This window comes from Erinaceus europaeus, chromosome 9, assembly GCF_950295315.1.
Source record: "Erinaceus europaeus chromosome 9, mEriEur2.1, whole genome shotgun sequence".
NCBI classification, from domain to species: Eukaryota; Metazoa; Chordata; class Mammalia; order Eulipotyphla; family Erinaceidae; genus Erinaceus; species Erinaceus europaeus.
The window spans coordinates 51525155-51552179 of NC_080170.1; the positions used below are offsets into that span (position 1 = coordinate 51525155).

Here is a 27025-nt window from a genome sequence, read left to right on the forward strand (position 1 = left end):
TGAAAGAAGACAATATAGAGAAGGGTACAATCAACTGACTCTGGGAAATCAATAGCCTGTGACAATCTGGTGAGCTTCCAGTGTCCTTGTGTTTTGACAGCATAGGACACAGCCTTTAGAAATGATCCTGTTTAGAAAGAGAAACTAGGTCTTCTCTCAGTATCACTTCTTGCCGTGGAGCTGGTGTATGGCACCAAAGCAAAAGACTCTGGGTTGGGTGGGGAGGGGATACAGGTCCTGGAAAAGGATGACAGAGGACCTAGTGGGGGTTGTATTGTTGTGTGGAAGACTGAGAAATGTTATGCATGTACCAACTATTATATTAACTGTCAAATATAAAACATTAATTCCCCAATAAAGGAAAAAAATTATTGTTTTAAAAAAAAGCCTCTTAAGCTACAGTAAAATTAAGTGTCATGATAGCTTCAAAAGAAGAAGGAGGAGGAGGAGGAAGGGAAGGGAAGAAAAGAAAGAGGATGTTAAACACATTGTCATCTCTTTTGCACCTGTGGAGAAAGGACTGGCAGTGCGTGCATGTGGAGTCTGCTCTTCTGATCTAAGCCAGCACCCTCATTGAATAAGTTAAAAACGAGAGCAGAGTTTAAACGATTTGTGCAGAGCATCACAACTACTCTCAAGAGTGCTAACTCCACACTGGTGATCCCACCATCACCTCATCCTGACTCAGAACTGAGTCACATAACAAGAGCAACCCCCACTGTGGAGAAGGGGAGGCTACCACATGAGCACAGAGACTGAATAAGACCCAAAAAAAGGGAGACGGGCGGTAGCGCAGTGGGTTAAGCGCAGGTGGCGCAAAGCGCAAGGACCGGTGTAAGGATCCGGGTTCCAGCCCCCCGCTCCCCACCTGCAGGGGAGTCGCTTCACAGGCGGTGAAGCAGGTCTACAGGTGTCTATCTTTCTCTCCCCCTCTCTGTCTTCCCCTCCTCTCTCCATTTCTCTCTGTCCTATCTAATAACAACCACATCAATTACAACAACAATAATAACTACAACAACAATAAAAAAAGACAACAAGGGCAACAAAAGAGAAAATAAATAAATAAAATTTAAAAAAACATTTAAAAAAAAAAGACCCCAAAAAATATGTATTTGTCATAATCCCGCAGAATTGTGAATATGCTGTTTTCAGATGTTAAAGGTCTTGTTGTGGGGAGATTTGCCAGGTGGGTCCAATATGAGCACCAGAGTCGTCACAAAGAGGCAAGCAGAGAAAGGAAGAACAGGAGGATGAGGCAAAGGTGGAGAAGTATGAAGCCATGAGCCAAGGTGTGTAGGGAGCCTCTAGAAGCAAGGAAGAGACAAGGAAATGAATCTCCTTATAGCCTTCAAAAAAATGCAAACAGGGTGGGGGGATATAGCATAATAGTTATGCAAAGAGACTCATGCCTGAGGCTCCAAAGTCCCAGGTTCAGTCCCCTCTCTCCACCACCACCACCATAAGCCAGAGCTGAGCAGGGCTCTGGTAGAAATAATAATAATTAAAAACAAAAAGTCTGAGAAATGCAAACAGGTTGACACCAATTAGCCTGGTGGAGCTGAATTTGAACTTCTTCCCCGCAAACTGCAAGATAACAAAGTTGTTTGAAATCTCTTTAAGTTTGTGGCAATTTATTACAGCCCTGATAGGAAACTAATATAATGACCCTCTTCTATTGTTTTGGGCAACAATTTAACTTGACAAGGTATAATTTGCGTTCTGGCAGACCCCATGAAAACCGTGTCGCTATAGTTTTATAGGCGTCTATTAGACTGTGTTCTTATGTAGAAGCTCACATCCATCTTTTCCACACACTGGCTTCCAAGTAGAGTGTTCCTCTTCCTGTCATGCAGCTCTGAGCTCCACTGAACAAAAAGGAAGAGAATGTGTGTGAAATAAACCTGCCGTGAACAAGACAGGGTTCTACCTCTCTCCTAGAGAAGTAAGTCCAGGAATGGGCAGACCTGGATTGGATGGAGGCTTTCCTCTTCAGGATGGAGAAAACAGTGCTGTCTGTACCCAACACCAGGGTAAACTGGAGAGAAAGAGGACCCTGCCGCTCCACTTGCACCCAGAAAGGAACTAGGGGCAAACATCTCAGATCCCTGTAGCTCATCTTCTGCACCCCAGTCACCATAGCATCCAGGTGGGAAATTGTGGTCAAAGGACACTGGCACCAGACCTTGTAACCACAAGGCTGTGAGTTAACCACCACATTGTCCCCCAGCTATGATGACCAAGGGCCAGCATTCAAACTACCAGTCACTGACCTTGGCCTCTGCCCGGCATGACTAACCTGGCTGGTAGTACGCACTAGGTTCTGATTCCACACTAGAAATGAGAATTGAACTATTCTGTTTGGAAAGAGATCTCTTGTTAATTTCCTCTGGCAGAAACTTCTGTGGGTCCCTTTCAAGGGTGAGTTCATTATTCTTGTAAGCAGCATCATGACAGACCCATGTCCTGTCATGACCCACTTTAGGAATGAGATCATCATGAATTGTATTTCTTATTTAGACTCACATGTGTTTATGTAACCACAAATACGATCATTCATTTCTTCAGCATTTCCTGCCTTTCACCATTTTTTTTTTTCATAAGAGCAGTGCTCAGCTCTGGCTTATGGTGGTACAGAGGGATTGAACCTGGGACTTTAGAACCTCGGACATAAGAGTCTTTTTGAATAACCATTATGCTATCTAACCCCAAAGTCATTAATCTTAATAGAACAGAGTATGTGACTTGCTTTGGGAACTTTAGACATTAGTAGTCTTACACAAACCCCATCATTAGATATGAATCCAGGACATACTTTCTGTGGTGAAAAGGCTCATGACAGGGTGTGTTATGTGTGGTGGGGGGGGGGAGGGATGAGAATGGGGGATCTTCACTCAGAACAAAGACTTGGTCACCATTTGGGAAGCTGAGAACCACTATAAGTTAGCCTTAGTACATTTTTTTTCTTTAATCATTTTATTGAGAAAATGTTGATTTACAGTATTTTTCTTGCCACAGAGGTATAGTTCCACATCTCTGTAAGAAAGGTGTTCACAAGCCTCACCCCCACCAAACCATCACCCTCCTCCACCACAGAGAGGTCTAGATCCTGGATCAACTCCTCACATAGTACATTTTTTTTTAATCTTTATTTATTTATTGGATAGAGACAGCCAGAAACCAAGAGGGAATGGGGTGATAGAGAGATAGAGAGACCTACAACATTGTTTCACCTCTCCCAAAGCCTTCCTCCTGCAGGAGGGGGCTGGGGGTTTGAACCTGAGTCCTTGCACATTGTGACATATGCTCTCAACCAGGTACACCACCACCTGGCCTCTACATAATACATTTCTACATAGTCTCATGAGCATGCCTGCTTCTTCCTTTGCACTCAAATTACCTTCTCAGCTTGGGAGAATGTATTCATTCCTACAGTCAAACAGGTTAAAAACTCAGGTGCATTATAAGGGAGCTATATTAAAACATAAAATATTATGGAAAAAATATTTATTTAGAAAATGTTTTTGGAGAAAGTAAAAAAAAATACACTTTCTGGTATTGCCACATTCTTTTTTAAAAAAAATTATCTTTATTTATTTGATAGAGACAGCTAGATATTGAGAGTAAAGGGGGAGATAGCATGCACTCTGGTATCTGAGTAAATAACCTCTGAGTAAATAACCTAAATAACCTCTGAGTCCTGAGGTTATTTACTTGGGGGAGGGGGGCAGATCTCCACTTCCTCTTCTATAAATAGGGATGTCTGTCTCATAAGACAGTTTGCTGTGACATAGCACGGACTTTGGGACGTAATTGGCTGGGTCTGACGTCAATCTATGGGAGCCTAGTACGAACTTATGCAACCTGCAAGGGGTTCTGGGTGCATCTGAATTAAGCACAAGTGGCCAAAAGTCCGGTCCTTTATTCCTGGCTCCTTCTCCTGCTTGCACAGATCCTGGTTTGGCTTCTCAGGACCCGCCATGCTGCTTCTGACATGCAGTTTCTGAGAAACTGATCACATGGAGCTGAACTCATGGTAACTAACTGATGGACTCATGGGCCCAACCTAGCCAATAATCTATTTTGCTGTACCTAAAATATAAAGCTTGCATTCTGTTGAACCACCATGTAATAAATCGTTGACTGTTTAAACCTGCGCCCAGATGCGCTACCGCCAAGACATTTTTTAATTTCAACAACAGTCTAAACTAGTGAATAGTACAAAGGTATTTCCAAGCTAGAACAAAATCAGGTTTGACTATAGTCAGAAGAATCCTGAGGAAGTCAATATTAAATTATTAATCTAAAAAAATAGAGGAGAAGAGGAAGAAGAAGGAGGAGGAGGAGAAGGACAAGAAGGAGATGAAGAAATCCAAAAAGCAAAAGGGAAATAAATGTAGACTCATCCCCACCTCCAAGCAACTCCACATTACACTATTAATTTTAAGATAAACTTGCATGCCTGAGGACTATTAATTTTTTTTTAAGTTTTTTTTCTTTTTTGTTGCCCTTGTTGTTTAACATTGTTGTGGTTATTAATGTCGTTGTTGTTGGATAGGACAGAGAGAAATGGAGAGAGGAGGGGAAAACAGAGAGGGGGAGAGAAAGACAGATACCTGCAGACCTGCTTCACCACTTGTGAAGCGACTCCCCTGCAGGTGGGGAGCCGGGGGCTCGAACTGGGATCCTTACACAGGTCCTGGCGATTTGCACCACGTGCGCTTAACCCGCTGCGCCACCGCCCGACTCCCAGGACTATTAATTTTAAGATAAACTTGCTTGAAGGTTCAATCCCTGGCACCACATCATGGCAGAGATGAGCAGTGTTCCGGTCTCTCCCTCTCCCCACTCCCATACTAAGTAAATAAACATTAACTTAAAAGAGAAGTAAAAGGTGTACATTACAGTTTGTGTTCATCAACTGTTAATTATTATTTGTATTATTACTAGTTTATTATGGGTTTATCCAACCCAAGACTTCACGCTTCCCTTCTCTGTAGCATTCTTTCTCTGCTCTGACCTCACCCAGAGCCTCCAGAATAACAAGTGGGACCTATGCATCCCCAGGACAAAGCATGAGCCCATTTGCAAAGCATAGAAATCTTACTATGATCCTGATGAGTTTCAAGACAGCTGGCTTCTGAATGAAGTTCATTTCCGCTGGTTAAAAGGGAGTTGTCTGATAGATGCCGCGGTGACAGGGCACTTCTGAGAATCCATCCAGGGAAGACCAACTAACAGTAGTGAAAAGTATGTGAGCTAAGTTCTCCCACAAAACCACATTTTTAAGTAAATCATCTATAACTAGTAATATCCATACATCATCCCTTTGACAGTTTGTCTAAAAAATGAAATTCTTTCCAAATTCTCCTACTGAATCTAGGTCAAACACTATCAGCTGACACATGAGAGAAATATTTGTACTTCCACCCAACTTGTGGTAAAAGCTTCCCACACTGAGGAATCTGTCCTAATCTTTTCTTCATAGGACATTTAGCAATATTTCCAGTGGTATTTCTTGACAAGGGTGGAATATGGTTTCATGCTGCTCTTCCTTTTATTTCAGACCTCCATGTTTCAGCAGGAGCCAGAAACATTTCCTCATGAGTGAAAGCTTTTTGCCTTTTGATATTGCAAGCAAGAAACGTCAAAATGACTTCTGAAAATATTTGGTGAAAAGTTGTAAAATACTAGCTTAAAGCTCACAGAAATGGTTGCTTCCTGTTTGCAACGGTCTTGCTCATCAAGCTCACCTCATGCAATTGTTGGTTGGTATTTCAAGGAACACTCAATACTGAGGACAAGGCCCATCATTTTTAACAAAAGCCTTTTTTGAAATTGTTAGCAATGTCATGTTTTATGCTCAGCTGCCTGTCCGGCCAGATTAGATCACCCTTGACTTTGCCTTGCTATGTAGTTGATACAAAAGCCCATGCTAGCTAATGCTCACCATCATTTTCAGATAAATTGCTCATGCTAAGTTTTATTAATACTATTGGGTTGTTGGAAAAGTCATGAATCGTTGTGCATAGAAAAACATTTTAAAAATTGTGTTATGTCTTTTCTGACTACCCAATATCTCGAAAATCAGCAGCTTCACGGATAGCTCACCCAGGAGAGTGCTGGCCTTCCCATACATGAGGCCCAGGAGCACTGCTGCACTGACTGAAGTCCCAAAGGGAGCTAGGCAGTGGTGCCTCTCCCATCCCCAACCCTCTAGCTGAAATTTTAAAAATGAAAAATAGTCCGTCCGGCCAGGGAGTGCTGGAACAGACATGTGTGATGTCCCAGCCCACAATTCATGCCACAAGAACATTTTAAACCATTTATCTAAAATTTTAAGTCTCATTTCCTGTGCTTAAGATTTTTCCGAGCGGCGGGGGTTGAGGTGGGGGCAGGCAACATCTGTCAGTGTCTGTTCCCCTAGGCTGAGATGCATTCCTAACTTTTTCTCCCCACAGCCCAACCAAAGGATATACACCCACAGCCTGGTTGGTCACAGGACCCAGAGAAACTACTTTCCTTACTATTCATGGGCCTTTGATTTGACCCTTCTTCTCTTGGAAGGACTTTCCAAGCTGCACCCAGGTCAGACACCCATGCTGTTCTTGACGAGGTACATCTGGCAGTGACAGCCAGAACCCCACGAGAGCTGTTGTTTTTAAAGTTGAAAGCATACTATGTCTTGACACATGGAGTTGGCATCTAAACAATGGCAGGGGCAGGAGTGAGAGGATGTGGGAAAGATCTGATGCTGTTGGGTGGCAGAGGAAGTAGGGGTATGCTAGCTTAAACACTGCCAGCCCTTCCCTCCCAGTCCCAGAAAGCCCAGCCCTCTCCAGTCAGGAAAGCACACTCAGAGTAACACCCTGATGGCAAGAACAGCTCTTTTCTCCTCTCAGCTGTTCAGTTTGTCAGTGCTTCTTGGATTTCAACGCTGGCTGCTTGGAGCTCTGGCTCAGGCTGGGTCTTTGGGACTGTGGGCAAGGGGGGAGGGAGGATTGTATGTGTAGACTGAATTCACTGAGCTTTTTACAGCTGTGCAGATACACAAAATACAAAGAAACTAGAGAACAGGACATGGATCAACAGCATCTCCTCCAATCCCTGTCACCCCAACACATACACACACACACACTCACACACACTTGCCTTTTGACCCTGGCCCTTAACCTTCTCTCTATTTTTCCCCTCACCTGTAGAATCAGACTAATGATATGTACTTTGATCTGTTTGCACTGTGTAAAAGTTAGTCTGTGAGCTGTACACAACTAAACAATGTTAACATATATGGTCTCGGAAGTACACAGTGGATGAAGTACTGGCCTCTCAAACACGAGGTTCCAAGTTCAATCTCTAGCAGCACATGTACCAGAGTGATCGTGGCTTCTTTTCTCTCTCTCTCCCTCTCTCTCCTCATATCTTTCTCATTAATTAATAAATAAAATATTTTTGTACAAAGCATAAAAAGAAGTCATAATAGAGGAGAGAGGAAATAAGGAGATGCACAGGCAGAATAGCTGTAGCAATAGCATCATCGTTATGAGGGATAGCTCTCTGCTTTAGCTTCACATGCGAAACTTTACATTTTAACTTACTCTGCAAAACAACACCATAAGGTAGGTTTAATTTAAGTGCCCATTTTATTTTGTTTTATTTTACTATTATTTATTTTACAAAATTACTTGTCAACAGGGGTTTAAATCCACACCATTCCCACCACCAGAGTTCTGAATCTTCAGTCTCCTCACTACAAGCCACCACAGTTCCCCTAAGGTTGTAGACATGGGCCAACCTTCATCTCCACAACTTATCTGTCCACATGTGTACATAGTTGCTTCCCTTTTTTTCCTGTTCCAGTCCTCTCTTCCCCTCCAAGCCACTCATGACAACATTACTACCCCCAGATGTCCCTCTGCTTTTCCTTCTCTCTCTCTGGGTGCTGATGAAGCTGGAGTTGAGAGCCCTCATATCTTCCTCTTATCACTTCTCTCCCACTGGAACTATGGATCAAGGTTGTTTTGGGGAGTGCAGAAGGTAGGAGTTCTGGCTTCTATAATTACTTCGCCACTGGACATGGGCATTAACAGGTTGATCCATACCCCCAGCCTGTTTCTATCTTTCCCTAGTGGGCCAGAGCTCTGGAGGTGCAAGGTTCCAGGACACACTGATGAGGTCATCTGCCCAGAGAAGTGGGGATGGAGTCATGGTAGCATCTCGAACTTGGTGTCTGGAAGGTGGCAAGACATAAGAGGAGACAAAACAGTTAATGAACAGGAACCAAAAAGTAGGAATAAAGCAGATGAGGTTATGGATCTTAGGTTAGAAGAAAGCTAGGAAGTCCATTTTAGGCATGTTCTTAGGGGCACATAACTGGTAGTTTTGTTTGAGTTTGATAGCTAGCCTGAAGTTGGATAAGAATATTGTCTGAGGGAGTAGGGCGGTAGTGCAGCGGGTTAAGCGCAGGCGGCATAAAACGCAAGGACTGGCGTAAGGATCCCAGTTCGAACTCCTGGCTCCCCACCTGCAGGGGAGTCACTTCACAAGCAGTGAAGCAGGTCTGCAGGTGTCTATCTTTCTCTTCCCCTCTGTCTTCCCCTCCTCTCTCCATTTCTCTCTGTCCTATCCAACAATGATGACATCAATAACAACAAAAATAATAACTACAACAATAAAACAACAAGGTCAACAAAAGGGAATAAATAAATATTTAAAAAATAATATTGTCTGAGAGAATGGTGTCAGAGTAGAGAAAAGGGCTATGAAGTTGGATTGGGGCAGTGAGTAGCTCCCATTCTTGAAGAAAATTCTGTGGATAAAATTAACTATTTACCTTCATCCACTTGACACAGATCTTATATGTGTGTATATATTCAGCACAAGAGCCTGTGTAGGGGAGTTGGGTGGTAGTGCAGCGGTTAAGCACACGTGGTGCAAAGCGCAAGGACCAGCGGAAGGATCCCGGTTCAAGCCCCCGGCTCCCCACCTGCAGGGGAGTCACTTCTCAAGCCGTGAAGCAGGTCTGCAGGTGTCAAAAAAAAAAAAAAACACCCCACAAACAGAGCCTGTGTAACCTCTAAGTCCCTATTGGTCTAAACTCACAACTCATGGTCACAGCTGTGAACACTGCAGGCTGCACTCATTTTAGGACCAGTCTTCCTCAAGTGGTAGGGCAGGACACCCCAGCCTCTTCCAGGGACTAGGGATATCCCTACTGTTGCTGTTTTATGGTGAGGGTAAGGTCTTGGGATATGAGTGCCCATTTTACATACAAGAAAGCTGAAGGCTCAAGAGGTTATTTGTATACATGATAATATGGTTGCTAGGTGGCATTGCAAAGCCAGAAGTGGATCCTAGGTCTCAAGGAACAGGAGGATTCATCCCCTTTCTTTGGCTCCTTTGCCTTAGAATCTTCAGAGAAGAGGAAGGCTGAGGAAGGAGCTTTAGTGCAGAGTTTTCTTCTGCTTGGTTATGGCTGTCTTGACCAGCAGAGAAGCCTTCACGCCATCTTTGATGGGGTATTTGCGTGGTGGTGCCAGGATAAGGATCTCTGAAAAACAGGGCAAAGGCCTCTTGATCATTTGTGATGATCTCAGGGATAATAGAAACAATTCTGAGAATGTTCTGTTCACTCCCACTTGGCAGGAACTAAACTGAGTGTTCTTCAAAAGTCTTGAGAACTATAGTAGTGTTGATCTTTAGTAAGAAATGTGTGCTAGGTGGTCTCAGAAAATTTATCCCCTCACTTCTCCTGTTTCTTTTTTTAATTATCTATTTATTTATTTGCTAGGACAGTGAGAAATTGAGAAAGGGAAATTGGATAGGGAGAGAGAGAGAAGCACAACACTGCCTCACCTCCAGTGAAGTGTCCTCCACCCCTGCAGGTGGGGATGGGTGCTTGAGCCCTGGTGTTCGCACGTGGTAACACGTGTTCAACTGTGTGTGCCACCACCCAGCCCCATGACTCCTATTTTTTATCTTTCTCTCCTCATTTCTCCTCCTGATATGTTTGTGCATTTAAACATCCATGTTGATTAAACTGCCTTCCACATAGCACAGGTGAAATAGGTCTTTCCCCTTCTCTGTTCCTTCAATTGTACTACCTGGATCTCTCTCTCTCTCTCTTTCCTTTGAAGGAAAGCTCAGTGTGCATAGTCATGAATAAAAAGGTCCTTCCAGTGGCTGGGTGGTGACACAAATGGTTTGATTACACACATTACCATGTGTCAGGACCTGGGTTCAAGCCCCCAGTCCCCACCTGCAGGGGGAAAACTTCATGAACAGTGAAGCAGCCCTGCAGGTATCTCTTTCTCTCTCCCCCCCTCTCTCTACCTTTTCCCTCTTGATTTCCCTCTGTCTCTATTCAACAAAATTAATATAAATTAAATACATAAATTAAAAAATAAAACTGTCCTTCCAATATCATCATTGGAACTCCGCTGAAGGGAAAGCAGCTCACTGCAGGCCTGGAAACCCACCACACCTAATGGGGTGGCAGAACTCCACCCTTGCCTTCTCTGTATCTGCTAGGCAGCTGCTAGTTCTCAAGCCTTAGGGGAAAATGGGGCTGGGGAAAAGGACACTGTTGTTCGTTACTCTTGGTATTAAAACACAACCTTAATTAACATTCATTATGATTGAGTAAAGTTCAAAAACTTAGTACAAGGGCACTTTGCAGTAACAATACATGGCCACCAGGAGGTGACAAAGACCTTTATCCTGACTAGAAGCACCTGCTCCTCTCAGGTTCAATGCGGCCCCCCAAAATGAAAGTATCAAGTGGATGCAAAAAAAAAAAAGGAAAAACAAAACTACCTGGCTCACAGAAACTTAGAATGTTTAAAAGATACTTACAACAGTTCTTTGCTTGACCAAACATCAGTTGTGTTCTGAAATCTCCTGGGGCCATTTCACAGCTTATAAAAATGAACCTGAACAAGATTTGAAAGTCCACAGCCTTTTAATCAGCATTTAAGTGCTTTGTAATCTCATATTTCTCCTCTTCCGTGTCAGAGACGTCACCTTCCTGGGGTCTGAACTTTCTCAGTAGCATCTTGAAGTGAGCATCAGTGAGATGTTTTGGGATTTTCACATCATTGATACCACCTCTCTGTTTGCTCACACAAATAAAATTTATTCTCATGAGTTGATGTTCTGAGTTTCTTATAAAGAACCTGGCTGAATAATATATTTGTTTCAAAACTGAATAAAAACGAGTGTGAGCAAGAAGCTTGATGAGTCTGCTTGGTCAGAACTAACTTCCTCTCCCTCTCTCCCTTTCATACACACACACCCTGATCCCGGTTCCTAATCTTTCCAGGATATTATCTGGTTTCTCCTTCTCCAATGCCGATACCTGACCCATTTACTAGATGGTTTGAGCCACAGTTTCCTCGATCCGCAACTCCCCCTTCCAAGGCCCATGTAAGTACTCTGATTTAATTTGTGTGCATTTTATAATAATTGTGGCTTGGAGGTAATCTTGGCTTATAAGATTATAGATTTTTTAAGTACAATTTCCCACCTCTTCAAAATTTATTGTCACACCTCACCTTTCACCTGCCAAAGCATCAGTATCTTTCCACCAAGTTCCACATGCCCATACTTCTTGCTAACCTCAGTTCTGCAATCCAAGTCCAAAGGTTTGTCTTGGTTTGACTTTTCTTGTCCTCTTGCTTTGTCTCTTTACTTACCCTATATTATAGAATGCATTCCTTTAAAACCATTTCCTATATTTATCAAGGGGCTGATTTGGTGGTAATGAATTCCTTTAGCTTCTGTTTGTCTAAAAAGCTCATCATCACTCCTTCAAACCTGACTGATAATCTTGCTGGAGATAGACTATTCTTGGATGGCAGCCTTTTCCATTCAAATCTTTGAATGTGACCTACGTTTCCTGATTTTAGTGTTCTTGTTGAGAAAACAACTGATAGTCTTGTAAGAGTTCCTTTGTGGGAACTCTGTTTTTTCTTTTGCTGGTTTTAAATTTAGCTCTTGGACCAGAGAGGTAGCATAATTGCCCCGGCCTGCGGGGTTATCAACGGAAACCTAGGGTAGGGGGCGAGAGAATGGAGGTGACAAGAGACACGAAGAACGAGAGCAAGACAGGTTTCTGATCAAGCTCTGAAAATTTTATTTTGCAGCCGCATTTTAAGCACACACCATAAGGAAGTTCTGCTAAGGTAGTGGGGGGAGGGAGGTGGCTGAGCAACTTTCCAAACAGCTAGATGGTAATCGCAGTTACAATGATCGAAATGTCCGCTCACCGGTTATGTGTGAGACTTAGCTAAGGTTTTGGCTCCCGGCATATAATGGTTATACAAAAGATTTTTCATGCCAGAGAGTTCAAGTTTCTACCTTGAATCCCTAGCACCACTATACACCAGAGGACCAATGCCTTGGTTAAAAAAATGTAAAATAATGTGGTTCAGGAGGTGGTGCAGTGGAGAAATCATTACACTCTCAAGCATAAGGTCTTAAGTTCAATGCCCGGCAGCACATATACCAGAGTAATGTCTGGTTCTTTCTCTCTCTTCCTATCATTCTCATTAATAAATAAATAACATCTTAAAATAATAAAATAAAATAGTGGCCTGGGAGGTAACACAATTGCTAGAACGGTGGACTTACAAGCACAAAGTCCTCAGTCCAATCTCTGACATTACAAGTGCCAGAGTGATGCATTGGTTCTCTTTTATTTCATAAATAAATAAATAAATATTATTTTAGCTCTTTGCCATTTTGACTATAAGGTGTCTTAGTAAGTTAAGTTGACTGTGTTTGGTATTCTTAGAACTTTCTGAGTCTGAGGGTTTAATATCCTTCCTCAGTTTGGGAGAATCTTCAGCTAATATTTCTTCAAATAAGTATTCTGTAGAACCTAGGGCAGGGGAGTCAGCATAATGATTATGCAAGAGACTTTCATACTTGAGGCTCTGAAATCCCAAATTCACTTCCCAGCACCACCATAAACCAGAGCTGAGCAGTGATCTATCTACCTGTCTTCCTAATTAAAAATTAAAACAATTGGAAGTCGGACAGTAGCACAGAGATTAAGCACACATGGTTCAAGCCCCTGACTCCCCACCTGCAGGGGAGTAGCTTCACAGGCGGTGAAGCAGGTCTGCAGGTATCTATATTTTCTTACCCTCTCTGTCTTCCCCTCCTCTATCCATTTCTCTCTGTCCTATCCAACAACAACAGCAATAACAACAATAATAATAACTACAACAACAATGAAAAACAACAAAGGCAACAAAAGGACAAATAAATATAAAATTTTTAAATTAAATTAAAAAGTAAAACAATTTTTTAAAAAATTAATTTTTGTCCTTTTTTTTTCCTCCTCTCCTCTAGCTTTCTTTACTTACTTTGGATATTTTTTTGGTTTTCTTGATGGGTCCCTCTACCAGGAAAGCTGCTGCCATAATTCCCACCTAGTCTATAGCTTTTAAATTCCATTTCCTGTCATTGTATAGATTTATATATTAAACAAGAGAAAGAACCAGTGCATCACTCTGGCATATGTGATGCCTCTGATTGAACTCGGGTCTTCACACATTCAGGTCCTCTACTGCTGGGCCACCAAGCTTATCTGCTATTTTCTTTAAATAAGAATCTTCCAAATGGGTTGGGAATTCAGAAATACTGTGATGCCTTCTACCTTCAGGCAGTTAGGTTCTTGCTGAGTGTGTGCTGCTGGGCAGCAGAGGGCGCGCTTGACCTGTGGAGTTGGCCAGCATGGGTAAGAAGAGGGACCTTGCTCTGACCAGGTCTCTGGTCACGCAAAAAAAAAAAAAAAAAAAAAAAAAAGGAAGCATTGCCTCCAGTGCATTCCTTGGCCCTCAGATGCAAAGTGCCAGCTGATCTCCTTCTGGTGAAGTCTCAGTTGAGCTCTCCCCCAGGCAAGGCTAACTGTGGGAAATGTTCTTTCTACTAACAAGCAACTTCCACAATATTCCAGGGTCTCTGGCTGCATGGGAGCAAAAGAAGATTCAAGAAAGTGACCTGATCGTGATATTAGGTAGAGTTTAGACCCAACCACACACTGACTTGCAGGTGTCCCAGGGGCAGCCTCTACTTTGAGCACCTTATAGCCTCAGAATAGAATGGATTACACAGGAAACGGGTTATGTGTAAAAGACTGTGGGAAAGGGAGCTCAGAAACATTAGCTTCCTTCCTCTGCCATTTGTACCCAGAGCCTCAGGAGAATGCACACCCACTAAAGAAACAAAGCTTTAAGGGTTATGGCAGGAAGGGGCAGCAAATAAAGAGAAAGTAGTCTCTCCCAAGCCTCTGCAATCTGTAACCCAGGTCCTGGAGATGAAGAAAAGAGCCAGGGTTTCCCTTCCATACTTACTCCCAAGAGGCCTTCCTGGAGGATGGAGCATGTGCAAGTTAAGTTCTGTGTCAGGTACTGATACCCTAGACAGGCTTGCTCTCTGACTTCACTTGTAACATGGATGCTCAACCAGGTGCACTACCACCAGGCCCTTCTGACTTCACTTGTAACCAAAGATGTGTCATGGATACAAGACTGGTGTCAGAGCTCAGAGAGGATCCGCTGGGGGGAGGGGTAATGTATTTGAGCATAACAACAGAGAGAAAGAAGGGGGGCATTACAGGCCAGCCCCACCAGGACCACCAGGATATGAGGGAAGAAACCATGAGGGTGAGTGACCAAAACCTACTGGCTAGTGGCTCATGGGGTGGAGCAAGGGGCACTGCACATGGAGCCTTTGGTGAACAACTAATGTGCAACAAGACTCCAGGATAACTAGGAACATCCCAGAAACAGGTGGTCAAGAAAGGGGGGTTGCATTAAATCACTAATAAAAAAAAGAAAGAAGGAAAGGAAGAGAGAGAGAGAGAGAAAGAAAAAGGGCCAGGTAGTGCACTAGGTTAAGCTTATATACGAAGCATGAGGAACCATGCAAGGTTCCTGGTTTGAGCCCCCAACTCCCTAACTGTAAGGGGTTTCAGTGAAGATGGTCTGCAAGTGTATCTCTGGTCCTCTCCCTCTCTATCCTTTCCTCCTCTCTCAATTTCTCTGTCTCATCCAAAAAAAAAAGGAAAGGGAAAGGAAGGAAAGAAAAGAGGGGTTGCTCCTGGCCCTAAATAGGGATTTTTTTAGTTTTGTTTAGGGATGTTTTTAGTTTTGTTTTGGGATTTTTTAGCTTGTTTTTTGTTTTTGCCTCCAGGATTATTGCTGGGACTCGGTGGTGCCTGCATTATGAACCCACTACTCCTGGAGACCATTTTTTTCCATTTTGTTGCCCTTGTTGTTATTGTAACTTTTTTTTGTTTTTTTAAATATATTTTTATTTATTCCCTTTTGTTACCTTTGTTGTTTTATTGTTGTATTTATTATTGTTGTTGTCATTGTTAGGACAGAGAGAAATGGAGAGAGGAGAGGAAGACAGAGAGGGGGAGAGAAAGATAGACAACCGCAGACCTTTTCACCGGCTTGTGAAGCAACTCCCCTGCAGGTGGGGAGCCAGGGGCTCGAACTGGAATCCTTCCTCCAGTCCTTGCACTTTGCACCATGTGCACTTAACCCACTGCACTACCGCCCAACTCCTCGTAACTTTTTTTCTATAAAGGTTTCTTTTAATTTTTTATTATTTTTATTTATTTTATTGGATACAGACAGCCAGAAATCAAGAGAAAAGTGGGGGGTAGAGAGAAAGACACCTGCAGCACTGCTTCACCACTCGTGAAGCATTCCCCATGAAGGTGGAGGCTGGAGACTCGAACCTGGGTCCTTGCATATTGTAGCATGTGTGCTCAACCAGGTGTGTCACCACCCACCCACCCCTTGTTGTTATTGTTGAGTGAAATCAAGAGAGGAAGATAAAAAGACACCTGCAGACCTGCTTCACTGCCTGTGAAGTGACCACCCCTGGAGGTGGGGAGCTAGGGGTTTGAACTGGGATCCTTATGCTGGTCCTTGAGCTTTGTGCCATGTGCACTTAACCTACTGTGCTACCACCCAGCCCACTAAATGGGGATTTTGATGGAACTAGAAAGCAGTTCTTAATGCCACTGCTTATGTATCTCCATAAATGTTCATTTCCTTGTGTATCATATGAATCTGAATATGTCCCTCTGCCAATCTGAGAAGATAAGGAAAAGCATTTTGTAGCAGAGCCAAGGATTCTAGAGGGGAGATCCAGGAGAAGGTTGAGAAGGTGTAGGGGACCCAGGGTGTGATGGTAGAGGAAGATGTTAAGGTGTAGAATGCAGGCACCTATCATGGGGAGATAAGGAACTGTACTCAAGTGACAACTGTCTTGTAAGTCATTATTTACTCCAATCAAATGATCTAAAAAGAAAGAGAGAGAAAGGGAATTTTGTATAACTATGAATTTTGATGTGCACTGCTGACTTTTTAGGTTGAGTGTAAATAGTCTAGCTGATTTTCTTTCTTTGTAAACTGTGACTTCTATCTATTTTCCATATAAAAATAAAGTGACACTGATTTGTCAGGTGGAAGGTTGGTGTCTTATTTTTATTACACATTCTAAAAGATAGAAGTTCTACTTGTGAAATAAGCCAGAAACAGAAGGATGAATATAAGATGATCTCACTCTCAGGCAGAAGTTGAAAAACAAGATCAGATGAGAAAACACATGTAGAACCTGAACTGGAGTTGGCATATTGCACCAAAGTAAAAGACTCTGGGGTGGGTGGGTGGGGGAGAATACAGGTCCAAGAAGGATGACAGAGGGCCTAGTGGGGGCTGTAGTATTATGTGGAAAACTGGGAAATGTTATGCATGTACAAACTATTGTATTTACTGTTGAATGTAAAACATTAGTTCCCCAGTAAAAATATTCAAAAAAAGAAAAGAAAAGAAAAAGAAGTTCTACTTGTTTCCATCAATGTCAACCTCATCTTCACAGTTTCTTCATTCACATTTAGGACGTGCCCAACTCAAAGTCTGAATCATGGCTGTGAATATTTCCTTCAAGTCGTGTATATGCTCCTCTACTTGTGTCATGTCTCATGTCTGTGCCTTAGTTCATTAACAGCAGATGGACAGCAGTGTATTGTGTGAAGACTGGGATTTGTTTTGTGATTTAAGGGCCGGTTGATGGAACCTTATTGTATTTTGTTGTATTTTGAACCTTAGCCATGTTTTTCTATTTACTTAGTCATTCTTCAGTACAGAATTTCTTGGCACAAACTCTTCAGTGGCGTAATGAAATGAAAGAAATTTGAACAAAAGCAGCTGAAGTCTGCTCACAGGTAATTTTTGATAAAAAGGACACTGAGTGGAACACCACTGGGCCTCCAGCTGCCAACCCACCTGGACTTCCACGAGTCCTTGAGAAAGCTGAGAAGGGTTAGGCTACTCTACCAGCACTGATTGTTAGTATGGACTCCTACCACTCACTCAGAGAGGTTAGGCAGAGTTAGTAATGGCCACCACTTGGCATTCTTATGAGAAAGCCCCTTACTTGAAGGGAGAGCATGGCCTTCTGAGAAACCCAGCATCTGGAAGACCTGCCTCCGAGTCCCAGTCAGGCAGCTGTGGTGCAGCATGATAAGCGGCAAAGAGGGTCTCTGGAAACCTGGACTGCAGCCATTGCTCCTCCTCAGTGACTTGACCTTGGGTAAATTAAGTAATTTAATTAAGTAAATTAAGTAATGATGTCCTTTCTTCCAAGCTGGTGACCTTGGTGGAGTGCTATAAGAGCTCAAAGAGAAGATCTGTGTGGATCTATTGTGCAAATTGTAGAACAGTGTCCAATCACTGGGATTTATGAAGCATACTATGACGTAACTTCTGCTCCTCTGCTTCCTTTGCTAGGGAAGGAGAGGTGGCTCTGCCATCCCTGGCCTGTCCTATCCTGAGGAAGCGTTACCTGGACATGCTCTTCCCTGAACTCAGTGCCTCCCAGGCAGCTCTGCCTAGGACATACTTGCAAGAACTTAAGCCCAGAACCTTCTAGAAATGAAGCACCACATCAAGGGGGTGAGGAATAGCATTCCTGAGCAAGCCCCACATGTCTAGTACGCAAAGATGTGCCAGAAAAGCAGACGTGACAGGGTAATCTGTCAGTTTTCTTTCTTTTTCTTTGTTTCTTATTTTTTAATTTATTACTGGGTAGAGACAGAGAGAAATTGAGAGGGGAGGACATAGAGAGGGAGAGAGATAGAGAGACACCTGCAGCCCTGCTCCACCACTCGTGAAGCTTTCCCCCTGCAGGTGGGGACCAAGGGCTTTGAACCCTGGTCCTTGCACACTGTAGTGTGTGCGCTTAACCAGGCCCCATGTCACCGTTTCCTAAATGACTTTTATTGGCTTTCCATTGGCTTGCATTATCATTCAGTTTCAGAGGTACAACTTCACGCCTCACTACTCACAATTCCTAGAACTGACAAAACACAATAAAACATCGTCCTCCATTTTTGCTTTAATTCTTAGTGACCCCAGGCTCCAGAGGTTCCTCATGATGGCAGGCATAGCACAGCCAGAAGGGTGTGAGCTGCCTTTCCACTGGGTAGGGCAGAGTCCAACTGGGAAAAAAGGGCTTGTGGCCTGCCAGCAGGGTGGAGGCCAGAGAACTCCACCACAGGGATTCCTGACTCAGGATAGCTGACTCAGAGGTCTGCTGTGCTGTCCCTGTGATACAGGCCTTCTACCTCTGCATTCCCCTCCACCCTTCTTCCCTCTCATATATGTCAGGTTTTTTTCTTTCTAGATTTAGATCCCAGAATCTTTCTCCACAGGTGGTTCCTAGCAGGCTTCTGTGGCTTGTTAAAAAAGAAATCAGACAAATAGTTTTGAAAACTGAAATTAAATAACTCCAATAGTACAAAGGATTATACAAGAAAACATAAATCCTTTCTACCCAGGGTGTACTGTCTTTTTCTCCTTCTAGAATTCTCCCTGGCATAGGTTTACTATTAGAGAGAGGCTCTTGTGTACTGAAAGGAACATCAACATATCCCTGTCTCTTAACTGTCATTTTGTTTATTAAAGGTATTAACTGTAAAACATATTTTTAAAGTATTTAACTCAAACTTGAGAGTTTTAAACCCAACTTGAAAAGACCTTAGATTCAAACTGTTATTATTCTGTTTACAAATTGTGTATCATCAGTGTAAAACCAAGAATTAGTTTTATGTGTAATCTGATTTTTAAGATATTTTATCTTAACAAATATAATGCATTTGGTTCTGTCAACCCCTGCAATCCCCAAATGGGACAGCCTTAGACATAAAAAAAAAAAAAATTGCCCCAAGACTTTGCACAACTTCTATAAATCTAAGGAGTTAAGCAGAAATGTGGCTGGTCAGGTTAGCCTAATCAAACAGTCATGACTTATAAACTTACCTTCAACAAGAAACCATGATCTGTACCTCTCAATCCTATATCTTTACTATGATTCATAAGTTTGATAAAACCTCTCTTTTTAATCCTCACTCTTTCTACAAAAAAAGGGCATTCTACATTTAGTGTCACACTTCCAGCTAAACAAACCTGGCTTACTCCTTATGTCACTCATCAAAATATTACATGTCTCAATATATCTCACTTATTTATACTCAAACAGAGAGCTAAAGCCTGGCTACCTGTCCATCTAACCCGAGAGTGGACAGGTGACTCTGCCCTGGCTCAGGTTATTACAGCTTCAGAACACATTCATAGGAGCAAGAGATTTTTAGCATTATTAATAGCATCTATAATTGCCATTACAGCAATTGCTACTACAGCTTCAACTGTTATCATAGCATTGTCACATTCTGTTCACACAGCACATCAGATGAACGAATACTTTCAAAACATGACTTCTGAGATGTTAGCTCAAACAACAATTGATTATGAAATCCTGGAAAAAACTTGACACCCTTGAAGCTGCAGTCTCCTGGCTGGGAGAACACCAGCAGGCATTATGGATGTGCAGGAAATTAACATGTGACACAGAATATCAGTCGATGTGTATTACCCAAGTACCTTTCAATTACTCCCAGTCTCGGGAAGATGTTCAGAGGCACCTTCCTGGGGCCTTCCACGACCATCCTGGACACGATATAAGTATAAATGATATAAATGATTTAAGTAAACACGATATAAATGATTTAAGTAAACAGCTAAAATCACAATTGGATAAACTCAAGTCTGAAGCTAGGAATATGACACTCAGTAGTTTAGATGAGCTGGCATATTGACTAAACCCCAAAAACTGGTTTACTGGATTCAACCTCTGCATATGGGTGTTGTTCAGAGCAGGTTTACTACTCTTTCTGCTTTTTTTTTCCTCAATAGTTTTACGATTCCTCTGCAAACTCCTCACAAGAACACAATGAGCTGAAGCATGGATTGCAGCAGTCCAACACCCTGGATATGCCATGATTGCCACCCAGGAACTACTTGAACTTGGGGACGTCTCTGTAAGTTTCTGTTCTGAGCTTCCCTGAGTGATGGACCATTTCTGGGTTAAAAACAGATACCAGACCACAGGTCTTCAGGCTAACAGGGCCTTATCTGATACATAGTTATTGCACCCACACTCTGGGGGGGGGGGGGTGAAGACAGAGCTTGCAAGGGTAACCCTGGAATCATTGAAGATTTGTTTATTTCTCCTATGCTTGTACTGAGTGACAACTTGTCCATGTCTATAATCGGAAGTGGGGAATTGTTGTGACCCCAACAGGAGTTTGGGACTATTAGCATACGAGTGAGGACATCAGCCAGAGGAGGAGACACTGTAGTTAAAAGGAAGGGGATAATCCCAAATTTTGGAGTCTTGGATTAATAATCCTTGGGGCCTGCAGTTCTGGATAGTCCAGTTATTTTTCAGGGTCTGTGTGCTATAATTAACAGATCTGCGTATTTCCCAGGAGAAGTTAGGCTCTCCATCCAGAGGGAACAATTTTGTTGTACAGAGAGGAACATTAGGTTTAGAGCTTCAAATACCTATCTCTCTTTTTCCCGTGACTCCGGTGGTTTTGATAAAAGCTTGATGTTTGATTATGCTAACACGGCCTGATTTGCCTACACCTTGATAAATGTGGTTCATATACCATTTATGAATTAATTTAACACAGACTTCTGGCTGTTCATTAGTAGTAAAACAAAATGGAAGATCTTCCATCATAAAATATCAATCTGTTTATAAAAGATGCCACCCCTGGTGATAGCCTTTACCAGCACAGGAGTTTGTATATTCTAATAGTCTTTCTGGTGGTGGGAGCCATTCACCTCCTGTAATGGAGGAGTCACTGGAAGAGACTGGAGGCTCTGGGTCCCCCCAGGTGTGTAATGTAAACACAGGGCAGTCTAGCTTAACTTCCCAAGGTATTCAGGTGTACCCAGGCATAATTGACTCTGATTATGAAGGAGAAATTAAAATTATAATTTCCAGCAAAGAATTTTGTCACTTGCCCAAAGGCACCCAAGCAGCACAATTAATCCTTATTCCTTACTTACAAGAACCATCAGATGGACCCCCTAGGGTTAATGGTGGATTCAGCAGTACTGATGTTTTCTGGGCCACAAAGATTTCTGCTAAACGACTCCTCCTGACTGTGCTGATTGAAGGGAAACCTATTACTGGATTACTAGACTCAGGAGCAGACATTACTATCATTGCGACTAAAGACTGGCCCAAACAGTGGAAACTTACCCCAGCAGATCTCACCCTACCTGGGGTGGGAGGGTCAAAGCCTCCTAAACAGAGTAGAAATTTTCTTACCTGCAAGGAACCTGAGGGAAAGATTGGTATTGGAAGCTCCAAACATAATGTTCCTCTCTGTACAACAAAATTGTTCCCACATGACGTCATGTCCTTCTGCAGTTTCTTCAGGGGCGAGGTCTTCCAGAACCATTTTGAGCTGGGTGTCTACTTGTGCGCCAGGTGTGGCTACAAGCTCTTCTCTAGATGCTCCAAGTATGCACACTTGTCCCCATGCCCAGTCTTCACTGAGACCATCCACGCTGATAGCGTGGCCAAGCAGCCAGAACACAACAGGCCTAAGGCCTTAAAGGTGTCCTGTGTTAGATGTGGCAATGGACTGGGCCATGAGTTGATGAATGACAGCCCCAAGAGAGGGCAGTCTCACTTCTGAACTTTAGCAGCTCACTCAAGTTCATCCCCAGAAGCCAAGAAACTTCTGCATCCCAGGAGAAGTAGGCTAGACCCCAGGTGGACCCTGTGGGGGTACATCTTGCCACCCCACCTTGAATCAGAACCCAGACCTTCATACAGGGAGGGGCTACAGAAATAAGGAAGCCCCCAAGACATTGGCTATCAGCAGACTGACCTCATGAACCACAAACACCATTTTCTGCTGCGGCCCTCAGCCCTTTTCCCCATGCTTCCCGCTTCCTGGAAGGGTCAGAACTGGGCTGGGGGCTCCCCTTCCTTCCCAAACACAGGGGGCTCAGGGCAGGCTCCAGGCTTAGGCTGGCTCTCGATGACCCTGTGCCCACCTTCCCTTCTCTTCTTCCTGTCTGTACCCCATGTGAGACATGATTCCAAGCTCCACCTTCTCCTGAGCTCACCTGCTGTTCCTACAGCCACTGTGTGACTCTGGCTAAACCCTGCCTGGCTATCTCAGTCGGTAGAACATGAGACTCTTAATCTCAGGGACATGGGTTCGTGCCCCACGTTGGGCGCCAAATACTGTGAGAGCACATAAACCCATTAAGATTAAACCAGTAAAGGGATTTATTTAGAAAGTCACAATAATCATGAAGAAATTATTCTAGTTAAGAGAACAGGCAAAGTCTAAAATCTGCAATCAAACCACCCAAGACCACTATGTGTGAAGATAAATTCGAAATCCAAACCAACAGGAGTGTGCTGTGGTGAAGGTGACCCAGCCAAGAGAGAGTGCTGCTCTGAGCCCCTCTTTTTATGCATTCCCCTCTGTGTCTCCTCCTCCAGCTGATGTCATCACTTGTATGCTAATCATCCCAAACTCCTGTTGGGGTCACAACAGAACATTCAGATGCAATTTTAAGCTTAGATAAATTCATATGTTTATAAGAAAAGCAAGCCTGTGTATATAAGGCATATATATACAGAATCAACTGGAAATAGATCTGGGTCTAAGTATACAATCTAAATTAACTAAAGTACAGAAAGAAAAAAGGTAGCTTGCTCATCTGATCTTGAAGAGTACTCCCCTCCCTCCCCCCATTTGTAATTATTGCCCTTCCACCCACCCCCAAACCCCCCAAATAGCCTTCAGGTAGGGGAAACTGGGCAAGGGAAATTAGTTCTTCTGAGCTTTCAGAGTATTCGCTCACCCTAGGCCAACAGCCAAGGTTTGAAGGTTGAGAGGACATTTCTGTGTTCCCAGGAGAAAGAATATGGGCTTGTCCTCAGATACTCAGCTTAAGTGTCTCTAAACCCATTTTTCCTTTGAGGAGAGCTAAGCTATCAAGGCTATATAAACAAAGTGTTTACCTGTCTAATCCAGCCAGCAACCCTTTGTCAGGAGTCCCCCTGGGCTAACAGGCTTATTCTGCAATTAGTAATCAGAACCCTTTGTGAAATCTTCACTGGTAGACTAGAGACCCAGAACCTAAGCTTAAACCTTTGACTTATGTTTTGGTATGCAGCCACTGATGTATGTAGCCTGTTCTTATTAGTAAGCACTCAGTCTTTCTGTCCATAGCAGGGCAGTTGAGAGTACACTCCCAGAAAAAAACCAACCCCAGGCTCAGGCCTAGCAAGCACCTGCTGGCTTTGCTGTTCCATGGCCCCCTCTTGGGTCACACATGGCCAACACGGAAGCTGATGGGAAATGTGGCCAAGTCAGAGAGGATGAGCTCTTACCAGCAAACACCACTGACCAGAGGCACTAGAAAGAAGCTCCATGGGGACAGTAAGTGGTCTGTCACCCTGCCACTTGGCCTTGCTTTTTCTGCTTCCCTTTACACACATGCAAATCACAAGTGTGGTTCATGGATGAGTTACGACATAAGGAAAAGACATTTGTTAGAAATGCTCCCATACTGTCACAGGTACTATACTTTACTGTTCATTACGCAGCTCACCAGAGCTATGTGTACATGGAGGGTCCCACACCCTCCAAGCTTCAGCACGATTCCCAGTGGAGAAGGGGCCACTGCACTGCCTGCTTATGTAAAGGCAGAGTTGCCTAATATTCAAAGAGGCTATCTGATACAGTTAATATTTGAAGCTATTTACACAACTCAGTCACTCACAGTTCTTGTTCTCCTGCCCAGGCAGTCACCCATTCAGTAGGGATCCGCCTCTCTGGAAGGCACTAAGGCCTCTCAAAATGTCATGCTTCCTCCACACCCCTCATCTCCCTTCCCCCCTACATATTTCTCCTCACAGCCACCCCCTTTCTATAACATTACTATGCAAACATGTAACAAAAACAATCGGTTGCCTAGTGAGATGCAGTGAACTGATACTAGGAAGAGCTGAGCAGTTTAGTGAGGTGGTCAGGTTCAGGCATTTCCCCTGGGTCACAACCTACAGGGGAGGGACAGGTAGAGACTACTGAGCTTGCTCTATGATGACAAACTTTAAGCTCCAACTGCCTGCTTGCTCTTGTTCTTGCTCTGGTGGAAGAGCAATGCCTACTGTCATTGAGGATTTAGGAGTGTAGGGAGGGGCCGGGTAGTGGTGTGCTGAATAGCAAGTACATGCTACAGTGCTCAAGGACGACTCAAAGACCCTGGTTCCAGCTTCTGGTTACCACCTGCAAAGAAGAAAGCTTCACAGTGAAGCAATACTGCAGGTGTCTTTCTCTCTCCTTCCCTGGCTCCCTCTTCCCTCTCAACTTTTCTCTGTCTGTGTCCAAACATTTTAAAAATAAGAGTAAGGGGATTCTCTCTGCCCAGCTCTCTTGCCTTGGTAGCATCTAAAAGCTTTAGGTGCCTAAAATATGTCACTCAAGGAAAGTCTGTGATGCTTCTCAAAACACTGTTCATCTAGGACGGACTCTCACCTTTGCACTTGCTCCTGGTTGTAATGCGCCTAAACTGTTGTATTGGCCAGTCACTCTGTTGTGTTACTTAATAAACATTTACAGAGAGCAGAGAATGAAATCCCAGAATCCAGTTCCCCAGCACTACATGACAGAGCTGAGCTGTTTCCCATAAAATAAAAATAAGTGGATAACTTTTTTGAAGGCAAGTGTCAGAATGTACTGCTCAGAAGTTCCCTGGGAGCTATTCATTATTCCAGCATTATCAAAACTATTGTCTTTTCTTCTTTACTTCCATTTTTCTCTCTGTTTATCTCCAGCTTGCAGGGCCACCTCATCACTTACCAGCACCCACTGCATTCCAGTTCCCTTTCTCAAAAAGACAGCCCAAAACTTTGGAAGAATTGTGCCAAATATATATATATTCCCTGCAGCTGGAGATATGGTTCAACTGACAGAGCATTGATTTTGTATGCCTGATGCTTCCAGCTCAGGCTCCAGAAATGCCTATACATGAATGGTCTTCTGGCTTTTCTCTCTCCCTTTGTGTCATGTGAAACACCTACACTCTCTCTGCATTAAAAAAAAAGTTATGAATCATTTAAATGCCTCCCCTCCCCTCTCCTCAACAATAATTCTGAGTTCTGGGTTGAGGAGATAGGATAGCAATTGCACATCAGAATTTCATACCTGAGGCCTCAGTGGTCCCAGGGTCTTTTCCAGAACCATAAGCCAGAGCTAGAGTGCACTAGTCTCTGTTTTTCTCTGTGTATCTCTGTCTGTCTCTCTTTCTCCCTACCCCCACCCCTAGAAAATAATCCTTTTTAAAAGTTTGAGTTTCATGTATCTTTTCCAAAGGCACTGGAACTTTCCCCTCGCTACATTTTAACTAGGGACACAATGGTTTTTTATTCATGGCCTTGGGCAGACAATAAACTTTGAAGTTGTAGTTGCAGGATTCAACACTGGTCACCAGATACTTCTCTAATGTATCTGCACAATCTGAAAACACTCACTCTGTCATCAGGTCACAAATATTTATCCTTAATGTATAATTAAAACTGAAGGACCTCACAGTTCAGTGGGAAAAACAGCACAATGCACTGCTACTCCTCCAAAGATCAGAAATGTCACCAGCAATCTTACTTCACACCTTGTTCAGAAGAGATCTAAGTCAGCAGAGTTAGCTAGCAAACACACACACACAAAGGAAACAGTAATCACAGTGTCTGAGTCACTTCTCTTTGCAGCCATATGCCTTCCTTAAGCCAGAAGAGCTCATATAGAAGATTCCTCTGCTCCAAAACCCCAAACATTTGGGCACACTCAATCCACCAGTGTTTAGCTCACATTGTTATCCTTGCTTCATGCACATCAGCCTTCACTGAAAGAGTAGGGTTGTCTCTTCCCTCACACCAGCCCTGGTCCAGTGCTCACACCCACTCACCACAGTAAGAGCTGCTGCATAAACCCAAAATCATAGCTGTCATGGATTTCCAGAGCACCTCCTATGCTTAGTACAAGATTACTTCCAGAGCGATGTACCTCCATTTCCCCAAGGACTACTAAGCAATTAAATATATTCTATTATTTTATAGGCTACAGTCAAGTTTGCACTGCTACCAGAATTTTCACTGTCTCCTTCATCTCTAGCTCTTGTATCTTTCTTTCTTTTTAAAAAATATTTATTGATTTGGTAGAGACAGAAATCCGGGGGGGGGGGGGAGGTGAAGATAAAAAGAGAGAGAAAGAGAGATACCTGCAGAGTTGCTTTCACCATTGTGAGGCTTCCTACTTACACATAGGGACTGAAGGTTTGAACCCAGGTCCTTGTGCATAATAACATGTGTGCTTTACCAAATGTACCACCACCCAGTTCCCAAGCACTTTTACATGAAAAAAGAATTACACATACCTTCTGAAGACAATGGTAGTAGCCAACATAGACACAGTCCCATGAGTCTTAGTCTCTAAGATCTGTGACTTTACTGGAGAACATGAAAGTAGAGAATGAATTGGATAATGTATTCTTGGTGTCATCAAAGATCTTACTAGGAAAGAAAGTGGAGTGTTGACATCTCTGGAGAAAATCTGGCACAAAAG

General features: G+C 43.2%; 1 protein-coding gene and 1 long non-coding RNA gene across 2 annotated transcripts in view; both read left to right on the plus strand.

Annotated features, from left to right (window-relative positions):
• The window catches only part of LOC132540404 (uncharacterized), a 380596-nt gene that overhangs the window by 326655 nt on the left and 26916 nt on the right, over positions 1–27025 (plus strand). The window lies entirely within an intron of this gene.
• On the plus strand, positions 21794–22294 carry LOC103115459 (methionine-R-sulfoxide reductase B1-like). Its single transcript, XM_016189144.2, has one exon. It carries the CDS (start codon positions 21794–21796, stop codon positions 22076–22078), a length of 285 nt encoding a protein of 94 aa, XP_016044630.1. The 3' UTR covers positions 22079–22294.